This window comes from Plecotus auritus (assembly GCF_963455305.1).
Source record: "Plecotus auritus genome assembly, chromosome: 1".
Classification (NCBI taxonomy): Eukaryota; Metazoa; Chordata; class Mammalia; order Chiroptera; family Vespertilionidae; genus Plecotus; species Plecotus auritus.
The window spans coordinates 27,020,047-27,031,493 of record NC_137770.1 but is presented as its reverse complement, the minus strand read 5'-3'; the positions used below and the strand labels follow the sequence as shown (position 1 = coordinate 27,031,493).

At 45.8% G+C, this 11,447-nt stretch overlaps 2 protein-coding genes across 3 annotated transcripts in view; both read right to left on the bottom strand.

Moving 5' to 3' along the window:
* Window positions 1–5,360: 5,360 nt before the first annotated feature.
* PNMA1 (PNMA family member 1) lies at window positions 5,361–6,422 on the bottom strand (the record flags this gene model as incomplete). The annotated part of the gene is made up of 1 exon (XM_080683830.1): window positions 5,361–6,422. The coding sequence occupies one exon, from the start codon at window positions 6,420–6,422 to the stop codon at window positions 5,361–5,363; it is 1,062 nt and encodes a 353-aa protein (XP_080539956.1).
* Window positions 6,423–7,872: 1,450 nt separating this feature from the next.
* The window catches only part of MIDEAS (mitotic deacetylase associated SANT domain protein), a 68,717-nt gene continuing 65,142 nt past the window's right edge, over window positions 7,873–11,447 (bottom strand). For both annotated transcript variants that reach the window (XM_080668230.1, XM_080668231.1), the window contains one exon: window positions 7,873–11,337. In XM_080668230.1, coding sequence (XP_080524356.1) covers window positions 11,175–11,337 — 163 coding nt within the window. In that variant the 3' untranslated portion in view covers window positions 7,873–11,174. The remainder of the gene's footprint in view (window positions 11,338–11,447) is intronic.

Genomic DNA, 11,447 nt, shown 5'->3' with positions numbered 1-11,447 from the left:
TTACTATCAACAGAATCCAAGTTTATGGTAGATTTTGCTTTGTCTCTAAAATTTAACATTTTAAGTATTCTTTACAAAATGCATGTCATTTTTTAAGTGTTCATTCATTGTCGAGTCATGCACAGGATTTTACAGACTAGCAGTCATTAAATACAGAAAAATATTGTATAAAATTTGGTAATCATATATGAAAGTTAGCTGGTGTAGACACCAGTTTCGGATGTGATCAGAAGCATGTCTGGTTACTGGATCCATTCCACAAATAGGGGTGGTGCAAGACACTTAAATATGGTTCCTGTTTGGAAAGAGAAATTTTGACTTGAACAGATGCTTCTTCTGATACCTTTCACCAGTGGGCTGAAGTAGAATAAGGAGGAATAAGAACTGAATCTTAATTGTTGACTTATTGTCAGAAGTGGTGATATGTAAGTAGAGTTGAAGGTAGTTATCTGTGACTCAGAATCTTTTGCCTGGGCTTTTCTTGGGACTACATGGGAAAAGTGTAGGGCTAGAAAGGTTGGATTTCATCATTAACTTTAAAGATTGGGGGAAATGTCGAGCATCGATCGTAAGTTGTGTCTAACTGCAGTCAGACTGCTAGTCACAGAAGACTTTATATTGTAAGTAGCGGTAAAGGGAGAAAATGAACAGCTAACCTGGGCTGCTTAATGTGTCTGTGAATAGTTAAGTATAAAACAAGCTTTAGTGTGGCAGAGTTGGTGTTTCTGACACAGCTAACTTGACCATATTCCTTTTTCTTCACTCTAGCTTGAGTTGTTTTTTGTAAAACCATAAAATAGGTGCAATAAAAAGATTTAAGGGTATTTTTTTTAAATCACTGAACTTTAGAAATTCCACATCTATATCTCTATTTCTGCCTTTTTATAAACCAGTGACTGCAAAGGAAGAAAACTGAAAGGAAAACTAAACTGAGTCTTAGCTTTTCTGACTTAAGATAAATTTTCACTTGACACGTGGAAAAGTCATAACTGGATTCTAGTTAATTTCCCATATTGGGCAGGTTAGAGGGGAACCAGCCAACCAAGTTATGATCTGCAAATTGAACAAGGGGACGGGAGAGTCACTATTTTTCGGTAGATTTGCACTTTAAGATTATGAAATGGATGTTGGTTGAAAGTACTCCCAAAGGGCAGATAGGTAAATACTTTGCCTGCATGTGGATATTAGAGAGTCAGCCCCATTCTCGCTCACATTAAGCCCGCCTCTGCAGTAGCTGTCTGTTGACATAATCGGAATTGGGATTTCCCTATTTCCCTAGTTGGTGTCACCTTCCATGTCTACTACATTGGCAGTCAGCCTTGCGGGGAAGTGTCCAGTACAGTTCTCCTGCTCAGAAGCTTTATGAGTTCTCTTTCCTATGTCTAGATTTTAAAAATTTAGATGTTGGCTAAATTAAGTTGTGGCTAATGTTAGGGAGGGTAGGAAGTTATTTGCTGCTTTGATCAGCAGGATCCCTGCCTCTGAGGTGCAATTGCGGGATGAACCCCATCAAAAGACTGGGGAGTTGGTAGCTATAAGGAATATACATTTTGCCAGCTACGTCTCCCAGTGTGGCAGTCATGATCACGAGCATCATTCCAGAATCTTTGGCTTCTAGAACCAACTCCATTCTAAAGAACATTTTAACATCCATTAACATCTATTAATACTTTGGTAATTATCTTTTATATGCAGGAATTTTGTAGCATGAACTTTATGACTAAAGTTATTGTGTTAAATTATTTAGAAATGTTGAGTTTCTGAATGTTATTTTGTGAGACTTGTTTTAAAATAGTAATAAATTGTTATTTTATAAAAAATTAATTTGTATCTTTTTTGTTACATAACCATTAGTTTTAGCTAATAAAGAGCAACTATCTGAACTTTGAATATTCAATTCCAAAAAAATTGTCTTTGGATAACATATTCCACAGCTTCGTGTGTGTGTGTGTGTGTGTGTGTGTGTGTGTGTGTGTGTATACATGTGTGAGGGAGAGACTGACTCATTTTTAAAAAAATATATTTTACTGACTTTTTACAGAGAGGAAGGGAGAGGGATAGAGAGTTAGAAACATCAATGAGAGAGAAACATCGATCAGCTGCCTCCTGCACACTCCCTACTGGGTATGTGCCTGCAACCAAGGTAGATGCCCTTGACTGGAATCGAACCTGGGACCCTTGAGTCTGCAGGCCGACGCTCTATCCCCTGAGCCAAACCGGTTAAGGCTGACTCATTTCTTTACCCCTCTTCCCCCTACCCCCCAGTAGTTCATTTCCAGTGATAATTTTCTCTCTAGGTCTGTAAGTCTTCTCCAGTTCTCTGGGCACCATTTCAAAATGATTAGGATCCTAGAAAGAGTGCTACAGGTACAGCAAGTTACTGCTGCACTTCACCATTCCTAGTCCTTTTCTTAGTTTCAGAAATGTACAAGGTTAAGGTTGGCTGAAGAGCCCTTGATTTGTGGTCTGGAATAACCTCAGACAAGAAACAGGAAGAACTGAGCACTAGCAGTAACATTACACATTTTCCCAGCACATATTCTGTGCTGTCAGCCAAATGTTATTTTGGTCACAGAACAGGACCTACAGTGAAGTTTCTATTTTTTACTTTTTTTTTTAAAAAAAGTATTATTTAAGGTATTACAAATACCTTAGTACATGTCTCCTTTTTTTTTCCCCATTGACTCCCCCAGTCTCCCCTACCCGCCCCCCCCCCCCCGTATTGCCCTCCCCCCAGTGTCTTGCGTCTATTGGTTGTGCTTATATGCATGCATACAAGTCCTTCGGTTGATCTCTTACCCCCCCTCCCCCCGCAACTTTTCCCTACCTTCCCCCTGTAGTTTGACTGTCTACTTCTTTATTCCATAGTTCTTTGGTTATAAGGATATATTTCTTGCTACTGTCCTCCTTTAAAAAGCAGATTTTAATGAACCCATAGAGAAATCCTTAATTTGAATCATAGTTCATTATTTCTAGTTGTTTTCTAGAACAAAGGATGGACATCTAAAATCCTGATATTGTTTTATACCATATACATGTTGTATTAAATATTTATGGGTGTACACATATATACAATTGTTATATATAATAAAAGAATCCTAGGTGATGACTTTCTTTTTTTAAATATGTATTTTTATTGATTTCAGAGAGGAAGGGAGAGGGAGATAGAAACATCAATGATCAGAGGGAATCATTGATTGGTTGCCTCCTGCACACCCCCTACTGGGGATCAAGCCCGCATCCCAGGCATGTGCCCTTGACCGGAATTGAACCCAGAACCCTTCAGTCTGCAGGCCAACGCTCTATCTACTGAGCCAAACCAGCTAGGGTGAGAATCCTAGGTGATGACTCTCTTAAAATGCAATCAACTCTGCACCTATAAAAAGGTATATCCATCCCTATGTGCAGATATAGGATGCCCATAACATATTTGGTTAAAAAATGAACCCATTATTTGTTTTTATGTGTATGTATAGGAGTGTGAACATGTATATGGTGGCTGGTTGTTATGTATGTATGTGGAGAAATGGGAATGTATGAGGGGTAGGGGACTGGTATAGAGGGGGAAGCATGTTTATGATCTGGGGAAGGTGGGAGTGAATGTATGAAACAGGATTGTGAGAGGTGAGGGGAGTGTATGTGTATCCATCCAGCACATTGTGTGTATGTGTGTTGGGGGGCGGGCGATGGACGGGGAAGCCATGTGAGATGTGAATGGGGGAGGAAATGAGGACATGTTTGTGGGGAGGGAAGATTTGCCTTTCTGTGTGGGAGTCAAATATGTGGAGCTGTGTAGAGAAGAGAGTGAAGGAAGTGAGATGAGTGTATAAGAGACATCTGTTAGAACATATACAAATATTAGCCTTTATGAGTAATTTTGGCTATCATTTTATTATTTGGTTGGTTGGATTTATTTATTTATTTTTAATATATTTTATTGATTTTTTACAGAGAGGAAGGAAGAGGGATAGAGAGTTAGAAACATCGATGAGAGAGAAACATCAATCAGCTGCCTCCTGCACACCTCCTACTGGGGATGTGCCCTCAACCAAGTTACGTGCCCCTGACCGGAATTGAACCTGGGACCCTTGAGTCTGCAGGCCGATGCTCTATCCACTGAGCCAAACCGGTTTTGGCTGGTTGGTTGGCTTTAATTTTAAAGCCTTATTACTGGGGGAAAATCTCCACTGAACACTATGTTCATGTAACCACTTCTGGATTTACTAGGTCCTGGATCTCAAAAGATGGACATCTTCTGTCACTGAATCTCTGTAGCCAAATAAACATGTTTTTAAGCCGTATTTCCCTTTTTATATCCTCTTGATATAAAATGGCTGCTGTAAAACCGAAGCATTCATTTTACACAGGTGTGAGTTATCCCCGCAGTAAAACAAACACTTGTAGCTGAAAAGAACTTAAAAGGGGAGGAAAAAATGCTCGATAACCTCCTAAACCCCATTTCTGGATTTCCTAACATTTTAGAGTAAGTTAATATTTATTTGAGGTTTGATTTTCTTTAGTGACTTGAAGTCTAAGAAAAGATACAGATCTTAATTACACTGAAAATTTTTTTATACATGTCAGAAAATGAGACTAGAATTTTAAAAATATTTTTATTTGTATACATTTATTTGATAACTTCAAACTTAGAACACTTAGAACCAGCACAAGTAAAGAGAAATACAAATCAATGACAAAGATGTGAAATGGGGAATGGATACTGTAACTGGTTCATATTAACCTCCCCATGCGATTTATATCTTGTACAGTGAAAATTTTAATTTACACAGCTCTATAATTGTACTTTTCTAATACCCTATTTTGTAGTCTCAGGATACTTTCCAATTAAACTGATCCTGATGTTTACAGATGAAAAATAAGAAATTAGCACTGTAAAGTTGAATATTACTAAGAATATCTAATTCACATTTCTTCCCATCAATATAAATCAGGAACAATTTGCAGTAAACAGAAAAACGATTCACGTTATTAACAACAACAGTTCATATTTTTACTGAACACTTCTTGTGTTAGCCAGGCTCTGAACTAAACAACTGAACATGCAATTTCACATTTAGGTATCTTGATGAGAAGTCTCACAAGTTTCACATTTTTCACAACTGATGATGTCAAGATGACAGCTTGCACTGAGCACCTGTGTCCAAGCCTTTACCAGGCATTTTAGCATGCTAGCATGACACTTGTAGCAGCTCAGGGTCCCTTGCACAATTTTACTAATGTTACATGAATATGCAGGCCTGACTTCCCCCAAAAAACAGGACTTGACTAAGAGACACACCTATAAGACAGCACAAAGAAGCTGTTATCTAGGTCTACACTAAAACTCCATTTCCCGGGTCTCAGAAGTGCCCCTCCAGGCCTAACTGCAGGAGGGCAGCCTCAGCCTCCTCCTCCTCCTCCTTGGCCTCTTCCTCGCGGATCTGCACCAGCAACTGAAAGAGGTTAGGAGCCGGCCCTTCCGCAGCCCCGGTCAGCCATAGCTGCCTTCGAATGGCCCCGCTGTGGTTGGCTCCGGCAATGACCTGCTCCAGGCGGGCCTGGTTCACGTTATCTTTATCTATGGCCCCCTTCTCCACCACCTTCTGCAGCAGAGGCTCCAGACGAATGACATAAGCCGATAACTTTTCTCCTGGGTTCTGGTACGTGTTCAGAAATCTGACCTGCGCATCCCTAGAACTCTCGACGCTCCCAAACACCTGCTCAAGCGCCTTCAGGCATTCGGCGGTAGTTATCGCAGGATTGTTGGTTTTGAGGATGCGGATGACATCAGCGGCAGGGCCTCTGAGGCTCTCCATCAACCGCCGCCTCTTTTCTATGTCAGACACCTGCCACTCCCCAATGACCTCATTAGTGTGCTCCAGCCAGGAATCAAAGGTCTCCTCCCCAGGCCCCGGGATGTCCCGCCCCGAGAACACCGTCAGCTTCTTGTACCAAATGGACTCAACAAGAGGCTGAATAACATTATCCAAAATATAGTTTAGCATCTCTGCTGGCATATCTGGGCCCGGGGCCGGAGCCGGGGTCTGAAATCCAAGGACACGGGCAACATCTTGCACGGTCCACCCCTCTCTCGCTAGGAAGAGGTGCAACCTTTCTAAAAATTCAGCATCGGAAGTCGGGGGCTTAAAGACCACTTTCCAGACCCCGCCTTTACCCGGCATCTCCCTGGGGATGGCCGCGTAATCCACAGCGCCCGTGAGCTCTAACAAGGCTGCTTTCGCATTCTCTTCCCTCCAGAACATCCTCCCCAGCACTCGATAGGGCACCTGGGGCATCGCAGCCTGGAGGGTCTCTTCGATTTCAGCCTCATCACAGTTCACTGGGATCCCCCAGACCAGCAGGGCTCTCTGGGAGTTCACATCCATCCCCCTGCACCAGTCTTCCAACAGTGTCATCGCCATCTTCCCAACTATCTAGGGCCCAATTCTACAGACACGGGTTAGACCGGCTCCCTGTGCCCTAGGGCTGAGGACAACGGCAGACACTCCCCCCAAATATGCCCGAGGGAGGCAAGCTTTACGCAACAACAGTTAACAACCGGCACCAGTTCCGCAGTCGTCCCCGCGCTGCCCCAGGCAGTTGGCCGGCGAGTCCTCGGAGCGGAGCGTCGGGAATGCTCGGTCCCGCAGTCACGCGGATGCCGCCATCTTGCGCCTCCTCAGGGTCCGCGGCCGGGGTCCTCTACCTGCAGGCGCGGTCCGGCCTCGTGGCGCGGAGGGCTCGGAGCGAGGGCGGTGGCGAGGGCAGGAGCCGCCCAGCTTGAGAGCCGCCGGGTGCGGTGGTGGGGCGTGGCCGCCTCCTCTCCGCCTCCGGGCGCTGGACAGTCGCTGCTCCTAGAGTCGATCCGGCTTTCGCGGTCGGAGCCGGGCGTTCGGGCGGCCTAGGGGTGGCTGCTTAGCCGGCGAGGGCCGTGCCGCCCCTGGAGGGAGTTACTGTTAGTCCTGAGGTCGCAGCAGCAGCGGCGGCAGGGTCAGTCCGCTAGGAGCTTCTTCGCGGGTGCAGGGAGTCCACTGGGCGGCGAGGGCGGCCGCGGTCCGAAGACACACGCGGCGAAGCGCGGGCAGCGACAGTTGTGGCGGGTTAGGCGGGCTGCGGCGAGCTGGCGCACAGAGGCAGCGGCTGCGGCTGCCGGGTGGTCCGCCCCGCAGCCAGCCGAGCAGTTACTGCCGCAGTGGAGGGTGGGGCCTGCCCAGAGCGTGGCTTCCGCGCGCCCCGCCCCGCGGCCCACTCAGCGCCAGTGTAGTCATGGCAACAGCCGCTAAGGGGACCGGAGCTCCGCGCGCTCCCGCAGCCCCCGGGGGTGGGGGGAGGGAGTGTCCAGCGGTTGCTATGGTGACAGCCAGGGGCTCTGGTTTCTCTGATGGCTCATTTCTTTTTCCATATTTTCCAGATTTTTTTAAAAACAAAGCACCGCGTTTAAAAGATAATACAGTGGATTTAAGATACTGTTGAAAATGCGTCCGTCAAGACAGACGTGTCTACTGTGGCTGCTTCAACATGAAAACACCCTCTTCAGCCACAGGGGCTTCCTTAGGCCACCTGATCGCATTCTCCACCCTCCATATTTCATCCAAATGAAACTAAAATTTGGAAGAATGCCATTTACATGTTTTTGCAGTGAATTGAGATAGCTCGAAAATTTTGTAAAAAGATTTATATTCAGTAATCTTTATAGCCAGGAAAATGCTGGTGTGTTCATTTCCCCAGTTCTGACATCATTGACAATAGGTGATAAAAGAGAATCCTTGTGGTTCAAAAATGTCCAATAATCCCCCGCAAGCAAAACAAGGCCTACTTACGTCAATCCCAGATGGTGAAAATCTCCCCTAAAGAACACAGCATTCAACTCTAAATTTTTAAAACCTTATTTAATAAAAGGTTTAAAGATACAGAAGAACATTCAAAAGTAAATAAGTTACATAGATACATTACAATCACATCAGCAAGATTTTCTTTAGTGTATTAATTTTTTTTTATAAAAAGCACACAAAAAATAAAATCTTCAGTCTGGTCTATCACAACTGTACAGCAAAAGAGGTAATATTTATATATATGTACACTATTTTAATATGTAACAGTCATTTTAAAAAAGGGTGCCACAGGCAGCAAACACACAAAAGGCAGTGTCTGATCATTTTTTTCAAAATAAAAGGAATATAGTTATTTATATGCTATTAAAATATTTATACAATAATTACAGACTGTCAAGGCTGTTCCTGTGCTGTTCCCTCCAACAAGGCCTTCAACTGAGAGACAAATGAGAAAAAAGGTGAAACAGCTGCAAATTATTAGAGGCAAAGATCAACACAGCAAAAGAGAGGAGGACATACAATTGTTTTATAAAAGTATGCATACTTCCTGTAAACCTAAGGAGTTAGGCTTTGCCAGTCTGGTAATAAATACCATCCAAGAACAGTAAGCCCCAGTGAAAGCATATTTAAACAGTTCGGGCTTGAGTATATGTTGTAGTCCTCCTTCATCTTAACCTCTGGCACATGAGAAGAAAGAGGTTAGGTCACTGAGGCAGTTAAATATAGGGGATCCCTTTAGACATAAGCAGCACACGACCTCTGTGCCAGGGGTAGAGGTGGGGTGGCAGGAGGGATGGGTGTGTACCTTCGCTGGGAAGGGGGCTGCTGAAGGCATGGAGGACAGTTCCAAAGCACTGTCTCCTCAGGTGGGTAAGAGACCTCAGAAATGGTCTGGAATACAGGCACTAGGTTAGTTTCATGCCCTTGCTGAATGCAGATGGAGGCGGGGAGATGGCTCTGTGAGACGGTGTGGGAGGGCATTATAAAGCTGGAGGTGTTCGTCATTTTTAACTTCTTAAAGCAAAGAGCTCTGAGTAGAAGAAAAAAAAGAAAAGAAAAACTAAAGATGAGCCTAATGTGTTCACAGGGAGAAAGCACCATAAAGGACATATACTTATGCCAGCTTCTATGGCTACACCTACTTCATTGGCAGGTCACATGCCACAATTGCATCTGCCCTCTAAACATTTTCACTTTTACAATGCATTCTAGATATAAATCTATCCTGGAGCGTGAACCCTTCCTTCTAAAATGCCATGTTCTGGTGGGATTAATACAGAGAGGTACCATTTTTGTTTTCTCCACCTACATTCACCTGGTCTTGTCTCCATGAGTTTAGAAAAAGGAGAATCACTCTAGACAAAGGAGATTTGTTACAGCATGTCCATAAAGGGGCCTGAAACAAAATACAATTTAAATAGAAAAAACCTTGGGAAACATAAGTAGCACTTTGGGGCAAAGCTGCGAAGGCACTCATATTACACAAGTGATTTAGAAGAGAGACTGAATTTGCTACCTTCCTGTTTCTGGAGGGTATACCAGATTTTTGCAATCTTGGGATACTGAGTTTGTAGAAGCTTATGGAGGAAATTAACTGGGAAGTTGGAAATCTAGGTAATTGTCCAGGAGTCTGGGGGGAGAATTTTGTTGCTCCTGTAGCTGGGATCTTGTAGAACCATATTAGTGCATGAATGCTGAAAAATACCTGATAGTGCATAGTTTAGGAACAAAAACGTTCTCCCTACCCCCAGCGACCAACACGATGCCTTTCGGCCATCTCATGAGTAGCAGAATGCTTTGTGGCTCCTTCCTAACACGTTGGCCTGCCGTTGACTTGCATTCACTTTGAACTTCTTTTATACAATGAAAGTTGAGCGACAAGATCAGAAAAATAACTCAGCCCTCCTGTGGGACTGGCGAGGGAAGGGGCCTCCAGAATCTTCCAGTCCTTTCATTAGTGACTCCGTGCCAAATATGGCTTCTTCGAGAAGCCAGAAACAAACCAGAATTCTGGCTTCCAGTCACTCCTCTCAGGCAATTTGAAAGTACAGCTAGAGCAGAGGTAGCAACAAGAACTGCCTTTGATCCCCTTGCTCCTGCTCCTCTAGGTGTGACACCTCCCACCTGCCCACCCTCTCTCAGCAGGTACTATCGTTCCTATTGGCAAGAGCTTCCAGAGCAATGTGGTGAGGGAGGGGCATTAGGGTCTGGGGAACAGGGTGGGTGGGGCGGATGCCAAGAAGGTGCCTTGTTTTGGGATAAATGCACTTGGGCCTCTGGAAAGCAGGCGGCCCCTGGTCCCTGAGAGGATGTTAAAAATTAAATATTAAGAATAAATAAATAGCTCCCAAATGACACAAGTCAAGGAATGAAGGCTCCTGTCCAATCTGGTTAGGAGACCTCCCCCTCCCAGGGAAGGATCCAGAAATCTCCAACAGGCAGGACTGGGGGCTGGGCTGTGGCTATCAGCACTAGACCAGGTGGGGTGGGGTTAGGTGGCAGCTGCCAAGGTCAGGACTGAGGCAAGCAGGAAACTTGCGCCAAGGAGGGGCAGGCTGGGCCTGGGCTAAGCTCCCTTAGTCTCTAGGGCCCAAAGGTATTTGGCAAAAAAGATGGGAAGCAGAAGAGCCAAGGCTTATCTAAGGTGCCCTCAGGCCTAGCCCTGCAGCTTCCCTCCTCACAGTTCCCTTTCCTCCAGCAGGCGGAGAGCTTGGACAGGAACATGGGCCTTTCCCAAACATTTGAGAAAACTTTCCAGCCCCAGCAGGCTGCTAGCAAAGAGAGAGGCCTCTGTGAGGACAGGGGCGCTGGAGCAGCTTAGGCCTGGACACGGAGTGCAGGGGTGAGCTCCCTTTTTCCAGGGCTTAGGGGAGGGCCTTTGAGGTCCTCTGGAGGGGAGGAAAAATGCTACATTGGGGGCAAACTTGTGCTTGGTTCTCCATGGTGACCAAGGGGAGCAGGGGAAGAGGAAGGAAAGAGACTGCGCAGCAGCAGGGGTCCCAGTGTGAGAGGCACCAGTGGCAATGGCTGGAGCCCCTCCCGGACGGCAGCCCCAGCAAGCAGGGACGCTCAAAGTTCCAGGAAAACGAGGACAACTTCTGACAGACCGAATGCACAGAGAACTGGATCCTGCAGCCCTTAACACTGCTCCTGGGGCCTTTATAAATAAAAGAGCTGTTTATTTTATCGTCTTATTTGTTTTTCGGAGAAAAGTCCACGTGATTTCTCCTCTATCCCTCTGTAAGTTCCTGGGCGCCTGCGGTGCTTTGACAAGGCTGGTGCAGGGAGAGCCGGGCGCCCAGGCTGAGGGGCCAGTCCTGGGTCTCCAGGCGGCCTTGGGCCTCAGCCCCTCTCCCCAGCGCTTTCCGTCTGGTGGGGGGAGGCAGCGGCCTCGGCCGCAGCAGCCGCAGCCTCTTTCTCCCTCTGCCTCAGAGCTGCAGCCTTCTTCTCCTGCTCTGCGTGGCTCTTCATGTGGGCACTGCGGCTCTTCACCTTGTAGAACACCCTGCAGCCAGGCAAGAGGGGCTCAATGAGAGGTCTGTCCCCACCCCCTGGGCCACCAGGCTAGAGTGTGTATGTGTGTGTGTGTGGGGGGGGCGGGCTGTGTGTCCCTGA